A 24,474-nucleotide genomic window follows, 5' to 3' on the forward strand; every position below is an offset into this window, starting at 1 on the left:
ATTAATTATTTTTTTATAGAATTATAATAATAACAACGTAAGAAAAAAAATACTACTAAAACTACTTTTACAAATAATGATAAGTGCACATGTTGTAGTAGTAGTAATAATAAAAAATATTATATTTTTATATAATAATAATAATAATAATAATAATAATAATAATAATAATAATAATAATAATAGAAGAAAATACTACTACTAGTAGTATATCCTCCAGACCAGTAGGTGGCCCTAGAGGGGTTTCAGTCTCTTTTGTTGCCCTATTGAAGAAAAAAAGAGGTTTTTCTTTATAATTTGTTATTGTTGTACCCTGAAGGTGGGAATGAACTAAACTTCGGAAATGATTAAAACAGAAAAAGTCTTACATTTAAAGAGTTCGCGGGGAAGAAAAGTTCGTGTGGTTCGGGAGCTCTATCTGCGGGAGCAGGTCCCGTGCGGAAGTGCGCTGTGCCAGGCGGAATGTCAACACGGTGAGCGCAAAACCAGGCGCAGTCATGGACATCACTTACATCATTTACTACAGTCCTGATTTTTATACATTTAAAGATGTATTGTCTCAATAAAAGTGGGAATTTGGTATTTCTACAGTTAAAAGTTTGCAGTAGGTAGCATGAATTATGTGTGCCATTGAGCAGTTCACAACTCAGTCTGGAGTCCTGTTTAATTAAAGAATTAATCAGATCAATTATCTACTAAATTAGTAATTAAGTGAATCTAATTAGATCATGCTTCAGGTGATATGTGTTAATTCAAATAATAATTGAATGAGAACAACAGCTGCTGTTGCTTCCAGCAGTATGTATGCTTAATCAGCTTCTGCAGGATTTCTGCCATGTGTAACATTTTGCCTCTAGATCCATCAGAACTAGATCATTGTTAGTGTTGGGTGTGAAATACCTCCACACCTTGCTTCTTCTCATTTAAGGCATGCTTCAAGCTGTTTGTGTGTGTGTGTGTCTGTGATGTTGGAATCACTGAAGGTTCACCATGTTTTGATGAAGATCTTCAGGATTGTTTTACCATGATCATCTTCATGGTGAATCCTGAGACGAGGTTGTTACGCAACCTGGAATCGGCAGGTGCCATGCACTCGTGCTTACAGGCTTTTTATTGTCATTCCAAACATATAAAGTGCAGTGCACAGTGACACGAAACATCGTTCCCTCAGAACCGAGGTGCATAAGACACACGAATTAAAAACGTGGACCTCAGAACTACACAAAACTAACTAATACTACATTTATTGCATTTGGCAGACGCCCTTATGCATTACATTTATCTAATTTGTACAACTGAGCAGCTGTGGGTTTAAGGGCCTTGCTCAGGGGCCCAGGAGTGAATGGATTTCTTGTTCTTTCAGCTGCTCTCATTAGGGGTTGCCACAGCAGATTATTCGTCTCCATACCCCCCTGTCCTCTACATCTGCCTCTTTTACACCAACTACCTGCATGTCTTTCCTCACCACATCCATAAACCTCCTCTTCGGCCTTCCTCTTTTCCTTCTTCCTGGTGGCTCCATCCTCAGCATTCTTCTACCGATATACCCCATGTCCCTCCTCTGCACATGTCCAAACCATCTCACTCTCACTTTGTCCACAAAACTAATTTGTCCAACTAAAATTACTGTACTTGTAAACAATGAAAGTTCTTCTACCCTTTGGCACGTTTTGTAGGTTTTTAAAGGACATCCTTTTAGACAAGAGAAAAACATGCATGCTTGCACACAAACTGTAACCTGAGCTGAAAATGGAGCTCCACGATGATTCTCCAATACGAACTATTGATGTTTTTCTATTACACTATCTATACTTTATGCTTATGCAGATGGCAAGCTGCTGTCCGGGGATGTGACTCATTATGTGGTGCCAGATGCTGGTGTGGTGAGAGACTACCTGGAGATTTTTGAGTTCAGGGAGTTTCGAGGGGTGGTGTTTACACAGACTGCATGCCAGGCTTTACAAAACACACGTGGGCGCAGGTAAACCCTGACTGTTATATGCAATATAGTCTATTTATGTGCATGCGGTGTTTCTTTTGTATGGAAAAATAAAAGCGTCTAAAATGTTGACATGCATTTCTTGTCCTCTTTTGTATAGGCACTATAACCGGCTGCGTGGCCTCCTGAAGGACCCACGGTATGACTGTGTCCTATATGCTAATGAGTTTCAGCGGTTTTCTTACTGTGCACGGAAAATGGGGGAATCACAAGAGAAATGGCAAACAAGGTAAGAAATTTTGGTGTTTTGTACGACTATCTGGTGTTTGGTTAACTAATCTTATGTATCTGTACTTGTTGCAGGTGTGTGTACAATGCAGCGGTGTGGTATTATAACCACTTGGCTAGTCTGATGTCAGTAGTTATGATCACAGAAGACCAGGAGGCCATTAAAGAGTATGGCAGTCAGAACAGTGGTGTTTACGTCGTCTCAACTCAGGTATGATGTCTATATTATAGACTTTCAGTCTGATTGATCCCTGTCACACCGAACAGTCATAACATTATGACCACCTGCCTAATATTGTGTTGGTCCCCCTTTTGTCTGTTTGATCGGACCACATAAACCAGCCTTCGTTCCCCACGTGCATCAATGAGCCTTGGCCGCCCATGACCCTGTCGCCGGTTCACCACTGTTCCTTCCTTGTACCTCTTTTGGTAGATACTGACCACTGCAGACCAGGAAAATCCCACAAGAGCTGCAGTTTAAGAGATGCTCTGACTTAGTCGTCTAACCATCACAATTTAGCCCTCAGCAAACTCACTCAAATCCTTACGCTTTCACATTTTTCCTGCTTCAAACACGCCAACTTTGAGGAAAAAATGTTTACTTGCTGCCTAATATATCCCACCCACAAACGTGCCATAATAAAGATATAATAGTGTTATTCACTCACCGGTCATAATGTTGTAAATAGGGGTGTTCCGATCAGGATTTTTAGGGCCTATCCCCGATCACTGAAAGTTGTATCAACCATAGGGTCTATTTGAAGCCTTTTATTTATTTATCTATCTATTAATTTATTTATGCTACTTGTTAAATAACATCAAAAAGAAAAAATTAGAGAAAATGTAAGTGTAGTTGTGTTTGGTACCTTAACTGATGTTAACTGACTTTATTTTTAATACAGAAAATCATAAATGAAGATTAATGAACAACAGAAAAAATAAATACGTATAAATCCTGCCGTTCATTGCTCTCCTCCTGTCATGTCTTTACTCCCCACTAGAGGGCCGCACCCCACACTTTAAAGAACCACTGACGTAACGTAAATTCAAGTGGGACACGAGTCGCCTGAATCCTCCGTCTTCAAGGCATATGAATTTCATTACTTTGTCAAATATTTCTTTAGACAGCTGAGTGAGTCACACTTGAACCGTCCCTCTCACTCTTTGAAAACTGATAATATAGAGACCACCGAACTTCGGCCGGTTATGTTCGGCGACCGATCAATGTCATAATGACATGGCACCCTGAGTTATAATGTCATAATGTTATGCCTGATCTGTACATAATTCACTGTACCATATTAATTAATCTATTCTTGTGGGTACAAAATATTCGCAGTTGGTTTCATTGTAGTAAGGGGAGCAATATAATATAACAGTTTGGTATATTCAGATCCAGATGTGTGTTATTTATGTCCCTGCTGTGTGAGATTGTGAGTTTGTTTTCAGTAAAGCTTGAAACAAGCACACATCACTGCAGACCAGTGGAAAGTTTCAGACAAAAAAAATCTCACGTCAACAAAATGTTTAATAGACTGTACATATGAACATTTCATAGGAATACCTGGAGAGTTTTTGGCCAAACTTGCATGCAGCTCAAGAGCTGTATGCCTCCATTTCTCAGACCCTACAAGATCGAGAGAATGAAGGGGCAGAGAAAGAGTACTCTGAGCATTTACCTGCAGAGGTTTTGGAGTCTGGGATCAAATCTGGGAGATACATTCATGTAAGAGCCTCTTATTCCAATCAGCTCTACTTACACATGGTAAATGAAGTAGCAGGACTGCTTTTTTTTTTTTGCCTTGGGTCTAAGGTGACCACTGATGTTGCTGCATCCCTTTTTTTCTTGTTTCAAGGGAACCCTGAGTGTGAACAAGCACCGTGCACAGCATGAGGCCTTTGTGCGTTTTGAGGGCTCTGCAAGCAAGAATGCGGGTAAGCAAACCCAAAAACTCTAAATCCATTTAACCACTTTTAGCTGAATTGTGATCATTTCTGTAAATTCTTTGACATGTTCCTAGAGCTTAACAGTGATGTTCTGATCAATGGAATGAAGCATCGGAATCGGGCCATACATGGTGACGTGGTTGCTGTAGAATTGTTGCCTCATGGTGAGTGGAAGGGTCGTAACATGGCTTTAACAGAGGGCCGAGGAGACGAGAAAGGAGGGGAAACTCAGAGTCAGCCTATGCCAACAGGTAACTAACACAAACCTGGACATTGTCTTTACACTGTTATCATTTACTGTTACACAAGCTTCATGCAGTTAAAACCAAAACCACATTATGCAGGCTGAACAAAGTCCTCAGAAACAAGGAGGTTAAAATGGTTTTGACTAATAAAACATGCGTTGTCTAAAAAAAAAAACAAAAAAAAAACCAGCCATATAACTTACAACATTTCATTTGTATACAACTGGTTTTCTGTACTTTTATTAGTGTTTATTGCTTAGTAAACAACTATGGCAATGCATCTTGGTACTTCATGTGTACTGGATATAAATAAGATGTAGTTTTAATTATATAACTGGGTTTTTAGAAAAAATTGCTTCCAGAAGGCAAAGTGACACTAATTAATGATCTTCATTCAAAGTGGAGAGTATTATCAGAAAGATGTAAAGTTTAAAAGGATTAATATAATTAGTACAATTTATTAATTTCAACCAATACAGCATTAACACATAAACATAACTTAATAACTAATACTACTAAGGGAAAGTTCATAGGACTGTGGTGAGACCTGCGATGTTGTATGGTTTAGACACAGTCACATTGAGTAATAGACATTAGGTGGAGCTGGAGGTAGCAGAGCTGAAGATGCTAAGGTTTTTTTTGGGAGTGACAACGATGGACAGGATTAGAAACACGTTTATTAGAGGGACAGCTCATGTAGGACGTTTCGGAGACAAGGTGAGGGAGGCGAGATTGAGATGGTTTGGACATGTGCAGAGGAGGGACATGGGGTATATCAGTAGGAGAATGCTGAAGATGGAGCCACCAGGAAGAAGGAAAAGAGAAAGACCAAGGAGGCTGCGAGACATGCAGGTAGTTGGGTTGAAAGAGGCAGATGTAGAAGACAGGGGGATATGGAGACGGATGATCCGCTGTGGCAACCCCTAATGGGATAAGCCAAAAGAAGAAGAAGACTACACGTTCCCGAAAATGATTTGTGTTTTTCCTCCTCTTTCTCTTTCTGTTCTCCTTTAGGCAGGGTGGTGGGTATCATACAAAGAAACTGGAGGGACTATGTGGTCACGTTTCCTCCTCGAGAGGAGCTGCAGACTCAGTCCCGAAACTCTCTGAAGATTCTGGCTATTCCATGGGACTGCCGAATCCCGAAGATCCGGATCAGCACCCAGCAGGCTGAAGCACTGCAGGTCAGGATTTTATATTACTTATATCTTATGGTAAATATATTACCTTTAATAGCATTTAATTCAAACGTAAATACATACTGTCATATGGTTTTAAAACATATGGACCTGTCCATTTATTGTGTAGAATCGAAGTGACACAAATATATATGTCTTATTTCAGTACATACAGCAGACATGATTTAGATTTCATTACAATTTGTGACACATATGTGATACTGAAAACTGATCAAAAATCAATCAATCCAATTAATGTGGATTTTTGCTAAATCCGTACCTATAATTGGTAGGACGCTGCTCTGACAGCAAGCATTGTGCTCATTTTATATTTAGAGCAACTTACACCTAAGCAGTTGATGGTTAAGAACCCAGGAATGGCCGCTTGGTGGTGATGGGATTTGAACTCATGACCTTTCGAATAAGAAATCAAACACCTTAACCACTGAACTAACATTTCCCATTAAAATATTGTAATGTACACCGATCAGGTATAACATTATGACTATAACAATATGACTAGTAAGTGAATAACACTGATTATAGAAGCAAATATGGTACCATGTGATGCATGTACAATATAAGTAAATGCTAATGTTTGCTGAAGGACCATAGGGTGATTGTGCGAGTGGACTCATGGGAGAGCACTTCTCTCTACCCCAATGGTCACAGTGTGAGAGTCCTGGGGAAGGCCGGTGAGGTGGAGACTGAAATTCAGACCATACTGGTGGAGAACTGCATTAGTGTGACTCCATTCTCTGAAGCCCAGGTGAGCAGCATAGGGATTGTATAAATACTGAATACTACTAATACTGATTTCCTTTGCATATATACTGAATATTTAGTTTTTTTGTGTTTTTTTTTTTTACACGTATCTGTATTTTTGCAGTTGCGTGAGATGCCTGTGAACTCTAAAGAGCAGCCTTGGCAGATAGACCAGGCTGAGATAAGTGCTCGGAAGGACCTGCGTGACACACACCTGGTGTTTAGTATTGACCCTCTGGGCTGTGAGGACGTGGATGACACATTGTCGGTGCGAACGCTGCCAGGGGGAAAGCGTCTAGAGCTGGGGGTCCACATTGCAGATGTCACACACTTTGTTAAAGAGGGATCTCTCACTGATCTGGAGGCTCGCTCCAGGTTAGTGGTTCTAAATTTGTGGTAAATCTTACATGTCAAATAAAGAGCATCCAACTATAACACATCCTATACCTATTTCTGAGTAAATGAATGAAATGGACAGCATTTATTTGATTGAATATGAGTGGTTATCTTTAACAATTTCCATTAATAAAAAAAGACATCAGGAAGTACACTTTTGATCAGATGCAAGACCATTTTAGATTCCATATTATCTGTCTATTCAGAGCAACAACCTATTACCTGGCTGATCGAAGATATGACATGCTGCCAGCGGTGTTGAGTGCTGACCTCTGCTCACTGCTAGGAGGAGTGGACAGGTGAGTCAAACACACACGACGCTTTCTTTGAAAGGCATTTCTAAAGCCCAAAGAGGAATCATGAATGTAGGCTTTTTGGAAAGTCGCTTTGAATCTTAGAAAAAGCCAGAATTTGGCGGTTCCACTTCAAAAACGTCGACTTAATAGGGTTGTCGAGGTAACCAAGGGCGAGATAACTGGGTTCCATTGTGTGTGTGTGTGTGTGTGTGTGTGTGTGTGTGTGTGTGTGTGTGTATGTGTATGTGTATGTGTGTATATATATATATATATATATATATATATATATATATATATATATATATATATATATATATATATATATATATATATATATGATACACATTAATTTAATAGTGCAGATGTATGTAAGGCACAATATTTGTAGAGAATGAAGAGTATAGAAAATTCCATATGTATTATGTACATTGTATGTATAATTGTACAGAAGTTATATACTGTGTTTTATACAGTGATCTAACGTTGTAGTGTAAAGTTCAGTAGTGTGATGGTGGATGGAAAAAAGCTGGAAAGAGCCCAAATCACTACTGAACAAAAGAAAACAAATTTGGGAATTATTAATGTATCAATAATAAATACATGGGAGTGATTGAAATATGTAAAACGATCCTCTGATGCTTTCTATAATCTTATAGATATGCCATGAGTGTTATATGGGAGCTGGATGCTAAGACCCTGGCCATGTGTAGCGTGTGGTACGGCCGCACACTCATCCGATCCTCTTACCAGCTGCACTATGAGCTGGCGCAGAACCTGCTAAATGGAAAAGATGTAAAGGTGCCGGAACTTGCCCAGCTCGAAAGTTCAGTACAGGACCAGAAGCTGGCTGAGCTCCTACAGGCCCTGAAACAGCTGACTCGAGTGGCCAGGCACCTGAGGTCACAGAGGGACAAGGGTGGCGCTTTAGAGCTGGAGGGTGTTGAAGTCAGGGCACAGCTGGATGAAGACAAGAACATCACTGCTCTGGTGCCCAAGCAACCTTTGGAGGTGCATGAGACGGTGGCAGAGTGCATGATTTATGCCAATCACTGGGTGGCACGTAAGATCCAGGAATGTTTCCCACACCAAGCGCTGCTGAGGCATCATCCGCCACCCAGGCAGGAGTTCTTCAACCAGCTGATTGACAGTGCCAAGAGTCGAGGCTTTGTCATTGATACCAGGTAGAGAATTTAATATAATATAATATAATATAATGTGTTGGAATTTTAGAGCTACAGAAAATAACTGGCGTTTTTAATGTTCATACAAATTGCTGCGTGTTTGTATGTAGGTCCAACAAAGCTCTGGCTGATTCTCTGGACCAGGCAGTGGATTCTCAAGACCCCCTGGTAAATAGGCTGTTGAGGGTGATGGCCACCCAGGCCATGTCTAATGCCCTGTACTTCTCCACTGGAGCCTGCCCAGAGGAACAGTACTACCACTATGGTAAAGCTCATACATTCAGTTAGGCCTTCAAACTTTATCATTTACCTACCCATCACCTTTTATGGAAAAGGGTTGGAGCCAACCAGCAGTGTTCCAGAGTCAAGTCAAGTCAAGTCACGTTTATTTCTATAGCGCTTTTCACGACAGACATTGTCTTAAATGATTGACAGAGTGAATGAAGCTTCATAATGACTATATGATTTTTATAGGCTCTAATTGTTAAACATAACAGACTGCAAATTTAAGGTCTTCATCTTTCAACAACTTCAACAACAATTTATAGTTAAGTATAATCATTTGGTCAACAACCAGTATAATGAGTGTGGTTCCTCTCAAGGTTTGCCATCTCGGGGAGTAAGACAAACTTACACTTATATAAAACATATTCATTTTTATCACCACATTATCTGTGTAAGCTGCTTTGAGACAACGTTCATTGTTAAAAGCGCTATACAAATAAAAATTAATTGAATTACATCACTATAAATGGAGATAAATAGGAACATAGACATTCTGTTCTGTATTTGTTAACCATATTGTTAAACTGTTAGGATCCCATCAATGTACCTTAATTTACAGCCTCTTAGGTTGTCCATTTGATGGCACTGATATGCTAATGCACTTTCTTTCTCTCTTTTTATTAATATTACAACTTTCTGGTTATTTAAGGTCCAACCTGTATGTACGATCATCATGTACATAGAAACAGTGTTATTAGCAGTGTTACACCTGCATGTGCATTTCACAGATTCTAACCTGACCACACTATTGTCAATCATAATTGTTAATTATTATTTAAATAATAATTGTACCCTCTGTCTTATTGTTCATTGTGATCTGTAAATTTAACTTAGTCTTAATATTCTGCTATATCTTTTATGTCTGTGACATTGCAGTTTTCCTTTTTTCCATCTATAGTTCACATCTGATTCTCCTCTGATTCTTCAAATTTTGCAGGTCTTGCTCTGGATCGCTACACCCATTTCACGTCTCCAATCAGGCGCTATGCTGACATCATAGTGCATCGTCTTCTCATGGCTTCTGTCCAGTCAGAGAAAGAGGAGTGGTTTCACAAGAGCTTCGCTAACAACAAGGAACTTGAGGAAATCGCTCATCATATCAACAACAGAAACCGAGTAAATAGTTTCAGTTCTTTAACCAGGGCTAGTGTCTGAGTTAATATCATCATCAAACAATACAGTATCATCCTTACACTGAATACTGATGTACTGTTTGTGACCTTATAAATTTTTATATACATTCTTATATAATCAATTACATTTTTAACTATAAAATGTAAAGAATCCAGTGTGACTGTGTATGACACACTGGCCACTATGTGGCAGTGTTTTACTGTATGAGACACTGAATGAAAACAAACTTGTTTTGAAACCTCCAGGCAGCTCAGCATGCTCAGAAGGAGTCAACAGAGCTTTTCCAATGCCTCTACTTCCGAGATAAGGACCCACTCACTGATGAGCGCTGTGTGGCCGATGCTATAATATACTCCATCAGGGCTAATGGCATACTGGTCTTTGTCCCACGGTAAACTGCAGTTTCTTAACACTTCCAAAGTAACACAGATCTTTTGTTAGTTTCTGTTTGTGTTTATATTATAATTAAACATTCACAGTACTTTATATGCAGTAAAAGAACTCTAATAGATTTTTCCTCATGGGTATGTATGTGTTCGCAGGTATGGTTTAAAGGGTGCAGTGTACCTGAAGAATCGGGAGAATCAGGTGGTGAGTGTGGGGGATGACGGTGTGTGTGTGTGGCAGGCGGGGACACTGCAGCGTTATCCAGACAGGATTTGCTCGTGTACCAGCACTGGGACAAACACCTTTTACCTATTCGACCATATAACAGTAAGTACACCCACTAAATTTTTTACATTTACATTTAAACAGGTTTTATATTTTAGGAATTATTTTAAATGATAAAGAAAGCCAAGACACATGAACCAACTTAAAAAATTTATAACTTTTTAAACAACTTTAAATTTCCATACGTTCATCGATCACTATCGACTGATATCCCACAACCTTCTGACGTACTAATGATTATTTTCTGTTACCTCTCAGGTGCGTATCTCTGTGGAAACCTCCCGTTGCCATTCTGACAACTTGCATCTGGAACTCCTTAACAACAAACCACATCAGTCTGCTACCACAGAGTCTCGGGTGAGCAGCCGTGTCCAGTCTGAGCTGATCGAGGAGGTGGTACGCAGGGAAGAGGCATCTATTCAGGCAGAAGTGGAGAAGACGAGGAGACCAAGACTGAGCAAAGAGGAAAAGGAGTTCAGACAGAGCAAAGCACCAAATCTCTACACAATCCTTCAGGAGATCAGTGAGCTCGCCCTGTCCGATACTGCTTTCTGTCACATAAAACAAAACACTGTACCAACATGCACAACGTCAGCTTGAAGATTTAGTACAAATTCCATTGGATTTTATTGCTGGATATTATAAAATGTTATTTTTAGTTACTCTGTTTGTGATTATATGGATGCACTCAAGTGTTTTAAGGATTTACTCAGATATTTGTCATGAAATAAAAACTGGTTAAATGAATTGTAGTGATTTTAGTAATGCACTGATTTACAAATTAATGATTGTGGTTTGGCTGTATTTTTTTTTCTTTTTTCTTTTATATATATTTTTGTACATGATTGTATTAATTGTAATATTTACAACCTTGCACTGAGACTTTACTGGAGTGTTTTATTAAAATATATTTTTATATGTTGTATGTTGAGTTTGTAATATAATCTTGTGATGCAAAACTTTTAAACAAAGAAAGTCCTATATCCAATGAATTAACAGAAGGTCTCACGTGTGAAAAAAATAAAAATAATACAACCTGTTTAAGTGTCACGCTGGTAACTGGACCTCACATCATATTAATGTATTAATACAGAAAGAATTTCTATTTTTGTTACCTAATAAATGTATCCAGGCTGAAGATCGAACATATAGAACACAAGCAGAGAAAAGATGATGATGATCATGTGATCAGGAACATCTCTGTTCTCATGTTTTCCCTCTGTCTCATCCACGTTAACCCCAGACTTCTTGTTGCCTTCTGCCGTGCTCATTGTTTGCTTCGTAAACTAGCCAGTAAATGATACACAAGTGTTAGGTTTAAAAAGCTGAGCAAGGACAGGAAAAAGGTTGATGGGATGAAAATAGCGCAATAAGAAGAAAAGATATTGTCACCAAACATTAAAACTAAAAGTAACAAGCCTGTTTTGAAAATGTAAGAAGTAGAAAGTACAGATATTTGTGTAAAAATCTAACGAGTAAAAGTAAATAGTTGTCTGAAAAATAGTGAAGTATTGATACAAGAAAAATCTACTAAAGTGCAGTAACAAAGTATTTGTACTTTAATTACTTCCCCACCTCTGATGTTAACAAGATCAATTCTTTAGCGTTTTTTTATGCAGATGCGCAAAACAAATCTTATTTCCGGTAAGGCGTGTGTAGCCACAGTGACACTGCGCTAACAATCTTTTATACTGCTGGAATTGCTGTGTATGTTTTTTTATTTTAATAATAAATAGATTTTTTAAAAATGGACCCAAAGTGCGATGTGGAGACTAAACAAACTTGTGATCTGCCACTTAATACGTTCCTAAGGGAACTCGGATTTTAACAAATTTACACATGTAAAAATTATTGCATTCGTTACACGTGAACGCCCTGTACCAAAATATTTTGATACAAATACATGTACTTTTACACTACTAAGAGAGAGAGAGAGCACATCCATCTGTCCATCCATCTATCTATCAAGCCATGACCATGTGGGTTTCCTGTTGGTTCTCCCCCAAACAGCCAATAAAATTAGTTTGCACATAGTTGTCAATGAGTGTGTGTGCCATGAGATGGAGTAGCTCAGAGTGTATTCCAACCTCACTTCCATTGTCCATGAGCTAAGCTTTGTTCACCCTGAGATCCAGAACAGTTTGTAGCTGTTCATGTAATTTTTTTTTTAACCCAGATCTGTTCAGGTGACATTAACACACATCATTATACAAGATACAGAAAAAACACTTTATTTTGAAAATGATAAAATAACATACAGAAAATTATACGAGAGTAATGCAAATTACAAACTTTTAATCGAATACCTTTTTAAAGTGATGTATTAAATAATGCTTTATTATATTATCTACTGAAAAGACTAGGTATGACTTTAGACCTTTAGATCAGTTCAGGCCCTGTTTTCCTTGGTAGCCCAGTTCACTCATTCATGTGTGAATGATATGGCTATCCTTTGCTTATTAGTTAATTTTACTGATGAAATAGTCAAGCAATAAACAGAAAAAAATAACAGCAACTATAAAAAAAAAAAATCTGGGTCAACAACAGCAGTTGGTTCTCATTGTATAATTCTGCATTTTTAATGATGGTTTTATTAAGCTGAAGGAAGTAAAGAAAGCATAAATTGAGTCAGGTTTTTCTCATTATAGATCCTCACAGAGGATGACAAGAACAATACAACCGTCTATTAGCATTTGGATGACTTACCAGATGAGGTATCAGTCTAACAACTACAACTGAAAGTTTTTCACTCTGAATAATTAGTTGGCAGTCATTTTCCATCTATCACAAAAAAATCTGGCGTATTCGGGAAACGTGAAACTGATCAAACGCTCTCAATATCTGGGTCGTTTGTTATTTCTGGAACTGGACTGTCACATTTATTAGTGTTAGGGGAGCTTTGAGATTCCACAGGATCCTGTTTTAAAGGTGTTTCTGGGTTTCCTGTAGTTTGATCCAGTTCTTTCTGGTCGTCTTGGCTGAGGAGATGTGCTGTGGGACTTGGAGCAGGTTCATCCGGGAACAAAGGCTGCCAGGATTCTGAGTTCAAAGAATTTCGAAATAAAAGAAATAATGTACAGACAATAAACAAAACAATATACACAATGTAGTAAAGCATATTCCATGTTGATATACAATATGATATAATAGAAAACCTGTATACTCAAAATGGTCACCTAGCTGTTTTTGTCGAGCCAGTCTTCTTTCCAAAGCCAGCTGTTTGTTGCGTTCGATGCGCTGCTGTTGTTCCTCGGTCAAAGACAGTGATGCAGGAGCAGGAGTGGAGTGGATAAACGGATCTTCAGACAAGCTTTGTTCTACAAACGGGTCTGGATCTTCCTGCAAGCGGACCTCTGCTTCATCTGAAAACAAGATTCTCAGAAGTTTTATATATACTGTATCTATCTATCATATATATATATATATATATATATATATATATATATATATATATATATATATATATATATATATATATATATATATATATATATATATATATATATATATATATATATATATATATATATATATATATATATATATAAAACTACATTCTCCTGCAGCAAACCATGTGCTTTAAGGGAAAGTTCAATGTTTTTCTCACCACCATCATTTCCAACAAAATCCTCGTGAGTCAGGGGCATGTCCAATCGGATTCGCTTCAGACACGTCTAACAGAGAACAAAGCGAGGCAGCATTACATTTTATTGACTATGTTCTGAGAAATGTCATTCTTCCTCAAATAAAGAAAAATATATATTATAAATTTTTTTTTTCAAGGGACATTTTTCTAATACAATTTATATTGTACTGAGAAACTATACGTGTCTAAATAGCATTTAGATCAGTGGTCCCCAACCACCGGGCCGCAAACCGGTCCGTGGTTAAATTGGTACTGGGCCGCACAGAAAGAATACATAACTTACATTATTTCTATTTTATTTATTATCTGATTCTGAACGAGGTTTTATTTTGAAAAAATGACCGGATTCTCTCCTCCACATCTGTCTATGACTCACTCTTATGCATGTCATGATACCTCGGTCACACGTCTTACCTCCATCCACCTTCTTAAAGGGGCTGCTCCGGCTGCTAACACATAATACATTACCACCAAATTGAAACAAAACAAATTGAAAAATGAGCAAAAATCAACACAGTGGATTCACGTCGGTCGTATCATTTTATTTTGTTGTATTTATCCACCACACATTAAAGGCCGGTCCATGAAAATATTGTCTGACATTAAACCGGTACGTGGTGCAAAAAAAGGTTGGGGACCACTGATTTAGATGACAGTTATATCACATTTTCTTATTGGATTTGGATTTACCTGTACTTCTTTCTTGCCTCCTAAAACCTCCAGTTTGTCGATGATGTCCTCAAACTGTAGTTTGGGATAAAGTCTATGTGCCCAGTTCTCCATTTTCTGCATTAGAATCTTTAAATCCTCAGCCTAATCCAGACAAAGATGCAAACACACACACGTTATGGAAAGTAAATCAGTAAATGCGCTGATTAGTGATATTTTAACACTACACCGCTAGGACACTGATGGCTCGATGATGCTTTACTGATTTTACTGCCAGTAATAATTATGCAGTTCTGCTCCACTCTGTACATTCTCCCTCATCTTTGGCTAACTGTACATAATTGTATGTTCTACCTATCTATAGATCATCTGTTGTAAATAAAATGTATTTCAATACAATACATATTTCTCTACATATACTGAACAAAATTATAAAAACACAACACTTTTGTTTTTGCCCCCATTTTTCATGATCTAAACTCAAAGACTTTTTCTATGTACAAAAAAGGCCTATGTCTCAAACATTGTTCACTAATCTGTCTAAATCTGTGTTATTAAGCACTTCTCCTTTCTTCCATCCAGTCTAGCGATATGGTCTCTAGCGTTTTATGTTCAGCTTCATAAACTTCTCTTAAAAGGAAAAAATCCTGATAATTCCACATATTGAGGGAGTGAATTAATGAAGACGTTTATTAAATTATGCTGAAATAAGTAGAACAGTTAAGCAGAACATACCTTTAGAAAATTAAAGATTAAATGTAAAAACACACACACACACACACACACACACACACACACACACACACACACACACACACACACATTACCCAAATGGGGTTTAACAAAAATACCATATTTAATTTTTTATTTAATCGAATACTCAATTTTTTCAATATTATAAAATTTTACTGCATTAGTTAGATCTATTCTATTTAATTTTAAATATTATTTTACATATTTAACCAAACAGGCATTTTATTTCAAATTGTTTTAAAAATGTAAACAAATGTTTATATTTAACTGCACTAATAAAAAAACAACAAGCAATTGAAACAATTTTCCATTTATTCCCCCAAAATCTTACGAAATTTAATTTAAAACTGCGACTTAAAAACCGATGTACTTACCGAATCGTGGATTTTGTGTACCATATCCTTTATGTTTTGTTGTTGTACATATTTCTACATATTCACCTGCACCTGTCAGTTTGCACAGTGGTATTGTATTTGCATTTATTGATGCTAAACTGCATTTTTTTGCTGTGTACCTGTACTATACCTGTATTATACAATGACAAAATTCTATCAGGCTGATGAAAGGCTGTAGTGTTTCAAGTTTCAAGTCACCTCATGTCCTTTTCCTTTGAATTTGACATCAGTGAATAATGTCCGCAAGGCTGGAAGTCCGCGATCAGACACCAACCTATGACGGAAGAAAGAGGAGTAAAGTGATACACATGAAGCCTGTATGTACCCCATAATCAATGATGTAATATGGACAATAATAATCACCTCCGGGAGTCGAGTTTAGGCTGAGGTCTCTTTACTGTTCGCCTTTTAGCTACAGGAACATCAGGGAGCTTGGAAAGCTCTCCCTCTTCACCTGCATGGAAAGAACAGCTGGTTCATTAAGCACATGATCATCTGAACAAAGACCAGGTGTGTGTGTGTGTGTGGGTGTGCGTCTTACCCTCTCCATTGGCTGTATGATCGTCATCGAGATTGTCCTGTCCAGGGGACAGCGGCGGTGGGAGAGGGGGATAAGACTCGTCCTCTATCTCATCATAATTAGACGTTGCAAACAAACCGTTTTCTGATGGATCGTACATCCTGCATAGACTCTGAAGAAAAAACCACAAGACATCATTAACCTGAATACCTCCACAATGAACTTTACAATGAATAATGAACTTTGAAGCATTTCAATGCATGTCGTACTCTGTATGTATGTATGTATGTATGTATCTATGTATGTATGTATGTATGTATGTATGTATGAGACAAATAAAATTTTATTTGATTATGACTTGAAAATCCAGCATATAATAATCAAATTATTTGCAACATTTGTCTTGAAAATATTCTAAATAGATGAGGAAATGTCTAAAGTTGGAGCTAATAAAATATACAGCACATTCTGTACATACATAAATATACAAATAAAGCGTAAATCAATAAAATATATGAAACCATACTGCTAATAATTAACTTCTTGTATTCTTACATATACCAGACCACATTATTTTTTTTCCCCACCCGTATTCGGTCACCTGGGCTAGGATTGGCCAGAATTATCCCGCCAAAAGGCTATCTTTCCAATCACCTGCCTTCTTTTGGAGTGCGAGCTGCCGAGCGGGGTTTTTCGGAATACGAGTAGGAAAAAAAACAGCGTCGCTGCTTTGTAGCCTATTAGGTTATCAACTTTTACAAAAACACACAAAAAGCAACACTAATCTCCTCATAAACTGACGCTGTGCTGTCTGCATCCTAATCAACAGATTCAATCGGACTATATGAAACACACGTACCTCCGCCAGACGAGGTGTAAATCCAGCATCTACTTATTGCTTCCGGATTTGTTTTTCTCAGCCAATCAGATTCCCGGTAGCGCTGCTTCTGTTATTCTACTCTGTGCGTCTAATTGCTAATGTCGCTCCCTGGTGGAAAATCTCATACAACACGTTAAATGGCTGAGACTTAATTTTTTCCTAATACCACTATTGCTACTACTTCTAATAAAAAAAAAAACCCACAATAATAAATCAAATTACCATACATTGCTATTTTCTCATTTAGCAGAAAGTCATCTTATACATTTGTACTTTTGGCCAAACATAGGTGCTCACATGCAAATACAGTTCCAGTCAAAAGTTTGGACACCTTTATTTTGAAAAGTTTCAACATTATACATTAATACTGTCATAAATTTTCTTATTTTAGGATCTCTTCAAGCATTATTTGTCCAAGAAGGTGAAGTGATGGAGTGCTGCATCAAATGAACTAGCCCCCAATATTACCCGGTCTAAATCTAGTTTGGAATGAGGTTGACCAGAGAGTGAAGGAAAAGCAGCCAACAAACACTTAAAACCTCTGGGAATGTATTTCTCTCTCAATATATAGATGGTGTATTTCTCTTCAGTGTGTTTGGGACAAGCTGCAAATCCACCACAACCACAACCCAGAGCAAAGAGATTTGGATTAAATTTATTGCTGGGTTTTTTTTGTGCCTGACGTTTATTTCGTCTTTGATTTGAATTGAAAATTGTTTGCCTGAGCTTAGTTTCACTAATATATAAACTATAAAGTAAAAAAAAACAACACAAAATACAAAGATCTGATCTTTATTTAAATGTATGGATGTTACACATTACATTTCCACTGTGTTTTTCCTCTCAGAAAAAAAAAAAAAATCTGTTTATTATTTGAACCAAATATTAATCCAGTGTGTCTATAACCACATGGTTATTCCAAAATTCACTCATCACCTCAGATCAAACAGCAAAACTTCAGGTTATTTACTGAGAGTTTAATGTATTTTAACATTTTCCTTCAAAAAATCATACAGTCAAGCAGATTCTTGTAATAGTTTTTGCCATGAGTATTACTTTATAATCTCATTTGCTCTACAGATGGTTTTCAATAATGCCAGAGGCTACAGATGAAGACAGTAGGAATGTGTTGAAGGTACAGGAAGTACTGGCATGTACAGAATTCAAGACCTCAGAGGTGACTTTTCAGGAGGAACATGAGGAAGACAGCAGTGAGAAGAATACAGACGGTACCCACTGTAGGAACCACAATCTCTGTCACTAGCTCCATGTGACTGCTCAGTGGATCTAAAACATAATGTTACAGTGTTCAAATTAATGGAAATAAAATTATTGCAACCAGTTAAGACTTATATGGTAAGATGCAAGCAAATCCCTGAAATCCCTTAAGCATTCTCTAGTACCTAAACCTCATCATGTGCAGGCCAAACCTTTGGCATTTCTGCATGCAACTTATTTTCCTTGGGGTTTCTTCTAGCTGGAGGAGCAAACCAAAAGAAATCCTGTTAGATTGAGTTAATTAGGGTAATTAAATGTATACAATTCGCCAGAAATCAATAGTTGTGATTTGCTGGGTTTTGTCGTAGATTAATTTAGCAGTTATTTCACTTAGAAAAGATTTCTAAAAAATTCAAGAAGGTTTTCTTTTGTTTGCCCCAGCTAGATTTGATAGGAATTCTTTAATGCTTACTATAATTTGTGTTCTACTTGTATGCTTCCTATTCTTAAGCAAAAGGTTTTCTTAACTCCACTGACCTGCAGCTAGAAGCTGATTACTGGAGGTGCAGGTTTCTATTGCTTTCCGTTTCCAGCTCTCAATCTGCAATGCACAGAAAAGCGAAACAGCGATAAAACAAAGCAGATAGAAATAAAAACCTCGAGCTGTTATGTACAGGAGAGATTAAGACGTCTAACATTGATTAATGCACTCTATCACCATATATATCATATAGAGGTTATTTTGAAAACTGAGGTATGTTTGGAAAAAATATCTATGCTGGTGGGGAGGGTTTCACGGCAAAGCTATAAATTTCACATAATTTATAGAAAATTCACCGCAAATCTTTATGTTTGAGTTCATTTAAAGTTCAACTTGTGCACAACCTCTTTTCAACACCATACCATAATTTTCTCGCAGATACATCTGGCCTGCTCAGGGGTTCTGTTTTAACTTCTTCTAGTGTGATACTGGACAAATGTTGAAAGCAGGCGTTCGAAAGTGGACAAAAATGAGGATGTCATGAGTATTTCTTTCCACTTTAATCCCTGGTCTAAGTAATATAGTAGCAGCCAGCTGGAGCTGTTCTCCTCATAAACGCAACCAGATGTTTCTCCTGTGGTTACATCTTTATTTCCTATCCTACTTTTAACACTGCTTCAGTAAGTGTTGCAAAAAAGAAATCTTACCTCTCTCTGATTGGGAAAGCCGTTGGAGCTGATGATGCGTTTGTAAAACTGAACAGAGGCCTTTGGGTAACGCTGTTTATTTTTGCTTTCAAAGTCCACGTAGTACAAGCCAAATCGTTCAGAGTAGCCCTCATCCCATTCAAACATGTCAAGCAGAGACCATGTAGTGTATCCTTTCACATTTACCCCATCATTAACCGCTGAGGAGATAAAAAGATATGAATCGTTAGCTCGTAATTAATTAAGCTGGAAAAATTCAAGTGTAAAATATTTGTTTTCCAGTTTCTCAATGACCTTTAAGCATTTCATTGATGTAATCCCTGAGGTACTGCATCCGCCATTCATCACACAGGTCAGTGCACATTATCTTCTCTGAGACACCATTTTCTGTTACATATATCATAGGGTTTCCATACGTTTTCTCAAGAAAGGAAATGAGACAAGGGTTACATCACTGTGCGTTTCTCACATCTTGGATTTGTTTCTGCTCAACTAAATGTAAAAATGTGAGTTAAAAGATTAGTACCTTCACATAATGAAGCAACCGACGGAAACCCCATGGCACAGAGTAGAGCCATTCAGAGCCAGGATCAGGCCAGAGCGGGTCTACTAACACTGCTAGGTCCCGATCAGTAAAATAAGTGCTTTCACGGTTTGAAGGAAAGTTCTTCTGTGTGATGTAACGTGTGGTGAAGTGGCCAATTCCCAGGAAGTCACAGGTGCCCTTTACATAACTTTTCTCCTGTGGACTGAAAGTGGGCAGACGGGAACTTCCCAGGCCTTGCTGTGCACTCTTCCTTCCTGGAGAATAACATTTTTTAAACATATATTTTTCAAGTTCAAACATGTTGTAGGTTAAACAATGCTATGTGATTTAACTTAAACATCTGGTAGTTGATATGGGGAACATTTATTTAATTTGAAGTAACATCTGATTACATTGTTTATTTGCTGAGTGAATAATAAGATTTTGGCAATAGAATGAGCCGATGGTCCGCAATCCGTGATAAAATATTCCCAGATCATTAAGAGCTCTCTGGACATCTCTGGAATTCCAAAGTTTGTAGCTAAATGAACAAATAGCTGCCTCACCACAATTTAACCCAGGGTGTGGATATGAACAGAATACTGTATATCTCAAACCATATGGATTCACTGAGGTACAATGGCACTGTGAGATCCCTACAAAAATACAATAATGTTCCAGAACAAATCTAATCCAATTTATACAATTACTTATTTTTATGTGTGTCACGAAAAACTACAAAGAAACAAATTGTCAATTGTTTCTATGCTTTTTCCTGCCCTTAACTATTAGAAAGTTGTGTATAGATACTATAACTTGCCTACATATTCCTTCATCACTTGAGGATAGTCTCCATTGAAGAGCGGCGCAGCAAACCAGCCCAGGTAAAATTGCATGTACCTGTCGGCAGCTTCAATGTCCTTCTGGTTCGTGATGTCCACTGGCTCCCCCCAGTCGGTAGACAGAGAGATGCCCACCATTCCTGCAGTGAAGGAGAGCTTTTAAATGCAATAATCTATATTACTACACTAAGATACTGTATAGGTATACATTTGAGCCAACCATAGTTATAAAAAGTTAAGGAATCTGTTAATTCAGAGAAAACAAAAAAATGTTGAAAGAGAGAATGGCCTTTTTTCATTTTTCATCATTATTTTTTCAAGATATTTTTGATTTTTTTGCTGACAGTAAATTCTTTTTACCTTTCTGTTTGCTTCGCCACTGGATGTCATAAGTGTGCCAAACTTTAGCATGAGCCTGCAGGTTTAAAATGAAAAACTTTATTTCTTAATTTTAAAACATTACTATAGCCATATGATAAGTCTTCCTGTATACTAAGTGTAGATTATTGTTTTTCTGTTTTGAGAGATAATAGGTTCATGTTTACCATAATGATGTTGTGAGCAGCCATGTAGGCCCCAGTGCCTTTCAGTTTTAGTCCAGGAGCATGTTCGCCAGTCTCATAACCCTCCACTGCAATCGACTGCAATGATAACGAAATTAGGTCACAGGATAGATGTGTCATATGAAGCAGGTGCACAAAATGATTTTCTGATCTTTATAATCTCATTTATTTTGGAAAATGTAAATAGTGGCTACTGAGTTTTTCTCAATGTTACAAATTTGGCCGTGCTTTTTTTTTTTATATATGTAAAAACAAATGCTGCATGCAAACTAGTGCTGTCATGACGTTGTTCAAAGAGATTAAATGTCAACTTTAGACGTGATGCTATTTGTTTTATTTACCCATGGGTTATTAAAGGTGGTCCAGTATTTTACCCGGTTACCAAATCTCTCAAAGCACAGGTTGGCATAATCATTAAAGATGTTGACCATGCTGCTGTTCTGCCAGCCGCCATATTTCTCCTGAAGAACCTGAAAATATGCAGGTGAATTTTAAACTCACACCAAAAGCAAATCTGATCAAAGCTCTGGTTGGAATTATCATTATCTCCATTCCCAGACACTACAGTTATGCACATTCCCAACCTCTAGAATATTCCTCTAGAATCTAAGTACTATATTTATTATCCTGAAAAACACGGATACCTACTGTAAATTGGCTCTAATACTCACCTGAGGCAAATCCCAGTGATAAAGGGTTACAATGGGCATGATCTGATTTTCCAGGAGCATATTGATGAGATTGTCATAGTGCTGAATTCCCTTCTCATTGATATGGTCAGCTGTTAAATACAACAACTGGCCTGTAATTGCTAAATTTAATTGTTTTATTGGTAAATAATTTAGTTAGGTAGTAACTTTTTTTTTTTTTTTTTAATTATTATTATTTTTTTATGTCTTACACTTAACACCAGTGGGTAGGATCCTTGGCCAGGAAATAGAAAAGCGGTAGTGAGTCAGCTTCATGTCTTTCATTAACAAGATGTCATCCTAAATATAGAAAAAGTTAAATTCAGTGTGATGGACCAGTTCTGCACATACAGTTTTGATACATTAGGTCTAAATATGTATATTAAATTAATGAATAGACACTGAATTATAATGTTTAGACAATATTACATGTTATTTATTAGACATGAAGACATTATACAGGCTGTACATGCAAAATATATGTGACCTTGTGCTTGTAATAACTCTCACAGGAAGAATCTCCAGTGTCGTTCAGGTGGATTTTGCCTCTTTTATGTGAAAACACATCCCAGATGCTCATCCCTTTGCCATCTTTATTCCAAGCTCCCTCAGTCTGATAAGCTGAGCTGCCAGCACCCCAAGAGAAAGCTGTGATAACGTTAGACACATGCACCCAAATTTAAACACATTTTTCCACTAGAGGGAGCCATTTTAAAATAATACAACAACAAAAAATTTATACATTGTATTTGATAGAATTGTCGTTCATTTGACTTTATAGATGTTTATGAACATTGGGTCCAAAGGGGGCTATGCACAATGCAAAATATGTACACACACACACACACACACACACACACACACACACACACACACACAGAGACCTAGGAGTAATTGTGGGTAGGAAATCCCCATGATGGCATTTTTTTTTTGGAAAATATAGAAACCCAGACAGACACAGGGATACCAAAAGAATGCCACACAGAGAGTAACCTGAGCTCAATATTAAACCCTGATCCACTAATGAGTGGCACATAGGATTAAAATTTTACAAATTTACAAGGAGACTAAACATCTCAGTGTTACTCATAATATTTTAATTCACTGTGTACATTAATTATTATTTACATTTAAATTATTATTTACTATTTAAATATTTTAATATCTGTAATCAGATATGATTAATAGATTACTTTATAGATTATAAAATCACTCCAATTAACTCCAATCTGTCTTTTTTAGAATATAAAGTGTTACCAGTAGGGAAAGTGCCATAATGAAAGGATCCCTTCTCATTCTTGGTCCAGTCAAAATCCTCTGCTGCGTAGATGCACAACACCAACACGAGAACATAGCACGAGCTCAGACGAGTACGCTGTGCCATTGTGTTCTTATGGTATGTGTCGGTCTTGCAACGATTGTCCCTACTAGATAGATAAAAAAATTCACAATGTTTTACATGTAAAACTGTATGTAAGCAGTCATGAACCATTTACACCTGAAAACATCTCTTATGCATTACAGTGTCTCAGGCAAAGCAGCCTTTTGGGATGTAAACTTGAAAAAATAACACAGTCATATCAGTAGTTACATTACAAAACTCGGACTCTAGTCTCATCACTAGTTACATTGCAATTTATTGATTATTCAACATACAAATCCATCTATTAATGCAGGAAACACACAAACCAGCACTTGCACAAGATACCTGATTTAAAAAATTGTTGTAACTTACTCAGAAAGGTCCACAGCCTGTATGTATGTGAAACACACATGACAAAATGCCACTATTTCTCATGCAATTATAAAAAAAATGCTTAACATTTTCACAACACAGATTATCTCATATTACTGTGTTCATTTCAGACAGATGGATGACACACTGACACAGAATGTAAGTAAGCCAATTTATCCAGAGCGGTTAATACAAAAGACATCTCAGAAATGTGTCAGAATTAAAAAACTATTAAATCTTATCTCTGTGTGCTTTTTTAGCACAAGTGGTTAATGCAAAGGGCTTATTCCCTCCAAACCCCCCCCCCCCTCTCTCTCTATCTGAGACAACACATATACAGTACCTGGTCTACTTGCATGGATCCCAAAATGTAACCTGAATCTCTAGACTTATTCCATTCTCAAATTGTCACCCAACGGGTGCTATTCAGCCACCACAAATTTGAAGAGAAACATCCAGCAGCTCCTGATGTTCAGCTCCTGATTCAGCCTCATGACCCACACTGACACAAATACCCCCTCATT

The 24,474-nt window shown here is 37.4% G+C and overlaps 3 protein-coding genes across 5 annotated transcripts; 1 reads left to right on the forward strand and 2 right to left on the reverse strand.

Annotated features, from left to right (window-relative positions):
- Positions 1 to 223: 223 nt before the first annotated feature.
- Positions 224 to 11,249, forward strand: dis3l (DIS3 like exosome 3'-5' exoribonuclease). Its single transcript, XM_083549888.1, has 17 exons — positions 224 to 473; positions 1,828 to 1,981; positions 2,100 to 2,228; positions 2,303 to 2,438; positions 3,786 to 3,953; positions 4,084 to 4,162; positions 4,249 to 4,425; positions 5,434 to 5,603; positions 6,205 to 6,366; positions 6,487 to 6,737; positions 6,965 to 7,057; positions 7,711 to 8,235; positions 8,346 to 8,500; positions 9,458 to 9,636; positions 9,900 to 10,045; positions 10,197 to 10,368; positions 10,585 to 11,249. The coding sequence occupies exons 1-17, from the start codon at positions 344 to 346 to the stop codon at positions 10,924 to 10,926; spliced, it is 3,168 nt and encodes a 1,055-aa protein (XP_083406014.1). The 5' UTR covers positions 224 to 343; the 3' UTR covers positions 10,927 to 11,249.
- Positions 11,250 to 12,886: 1,637 nt separating this feature from the next.
- tipin (timeless interacting protein) lies at positions 12,887 to 17,285 on the reverse strand. 2 transcript variants are annotated; one of them, XM_083550771.1, is made up of 8 exons: positions 17,169 to 17,285; positions 16,331 to 16,481; positions 16,153 to 16,243; positions 15,988 to 16,063; positions 14,663 to 14,785; positions 13,934 to 14,000; positions 13,503 to 13,688; positions 12,887 to 13,365 (listed from the first exon to the last, which is right to left on the reverse strand). In XM_083550771.1, exons 2-8 carry the CDS (start codon positions 16,467 to 16,469, stop codon positions 13,151 to 13,153), a joined length of 897 nt encoding a protein of 298 aa, XP_083406897.1. In that variant the 5' UTR covers positions 16,470 to 16,481; positions 17,169 to 17,285; the 3' UTR covers positions 12,887 to 13,150. The 2 variants fall into 2 exon arrangements, with proteins under 2 accessions (XP_083406897.1, XP_083406898.1); XM_083550772.1 differs by lacking the exon at positions 17,169 to 17,285 and adding an exon at positions 16,911 to 17,016.
- Positions 17,286 to 18,151: 866 nt separating this feature from the next.
- lctla (lactase-like a) lies at positions 18,152 to 24,469 on the reverse strand. 2 transcript variants are annotated; one of them, XM_083549984.1, is made up of 15 exons: positions 24,294 to 24,469; positions 23,473 to 23,639; positions 22,703 to 22,863; positions 22,428 to 22,515; positions 22,198 to 22,307; positions 21,868 to 21,996; positions 21,509 to 21,604; positions 21,324 to 21,378; positions 20,942 to 21,103; positions 20,122 to 20,396; positions 19,890 to 20,016; positions 19,596 to 19,795; positions 18,945 to 19,008; positions 18,593 to 18,666; positions 18,152 to 18,476 (listed from the first exon to the last, which is right to left on the reverse strand). In XM_083549984.1, exons 2-14 carry the CDS (start codon positions 23,597 to 23,599, stop codon positions 18,593 to 18,595), a joined length of 1,668 nt encoding a protein of 555 aa, XP_083406110.1. In that variant the 5' UTR covers positions 23,600 to 23,639; positions 24,294 to 24,469; the 3' UTR covers positions 18,152 to 18,476. The 2 variants fall into 2 exon arrangements, with proteins under 2 accessions (XP_083406110.1, XP_083406109.1); XM_083549983.1 differs by lacking the exon at positions 18,593 to 18,666.
- Between the last annotated feature and the right edge of the window lie 5 nt (positions 24,470 to 24,474).

This window comes from Silurus aristotelis (assembly GCF_946808225.1).
Source record: "Silurus aristotelis genome assembly, chromosome: 9".
In the NCBI taxonomy this organism is placed as follows: domain Eukaryota; kingdom Metazoa; phylum Chordata; class Actinopteri; order Siluriformes; family Siluridae; genus Silurus; species Silurus aristotelis.

What these genes read in the sequence shown, in the direction of transcription:
- dis3l (XM_083549888.1), top strand. Translation starts at nt 344, where the DNA reads ATGATTAAAACAGAAAAAGTCTTACATTTAAAGAGTTCGCGGGGAAGA. An exon ending in AATCTGGGAGATACATTCAT is followed by an intron (nt 3,954 to 4,083) that starts GTAAGAGCCTCT and finishes TCTTGTTTCAAG; the next exon opens with GGAACCCTGAGTGTGAACAA. An exon ending in AGCAGGCTGAAGCACTGCAG is followed by an intron (nt 5,604 to 6,204) that starts GTCAGGATTTTA and finishes TGTTTGCTGAAG; the next exon opens with GACCATAGGGTGATTGTGCG.
- lctla (XM_083549983.1), bottom strand. Translation starts at nt 23,599, where the DNA reads ATGGCACAGCGTACTCGTCTGAGCTCGTGCTATGTTCTCGTGTTGGTG. An exon ending in AGAGTTATTACAAGCACAAG is followed by an intron (nt 22,516 to 22,702) that starts GTCACATATATT and finishes TTCTATATTTAG; the next exon opens with GATGACATCTTGTTAATGAA. An exon ending in GGTTGCTTCATTATGTGAAG is followed by an intron (nt 20,017 to 20,121) that starts GTACTAATCTTT and finishes TCCTTTCTTGAG; the next exon opens with AAAACGTATGGAAACCCTAT.
- tipin (XM_083550771.1), bottom strand. Translation starts at nt 16,469, where the DNA reads ATGTACGATCCATCAGAAAACGGTTTGTTTGCAACGTCTAATTATGAT. An exon ending in GAGGCAAGAAAGAAGTACAG is followed by an intron (nt 14,001 to 14,662) that starts GTAAATCCAAAT and finishes GTTCTCTGTTAG; the next exon opens with ACGTGTCTGAAGCGAATCCG. An exon ending in TTTTGTTGGAAATGATGGTG is followed by an intron (nt 13,689 to 13,933) that starts GTGAGAAAAACA and finishes TCTTGTTTTCAG; the next exon opens with ATGAAGCAGAGGTCCGCTTG.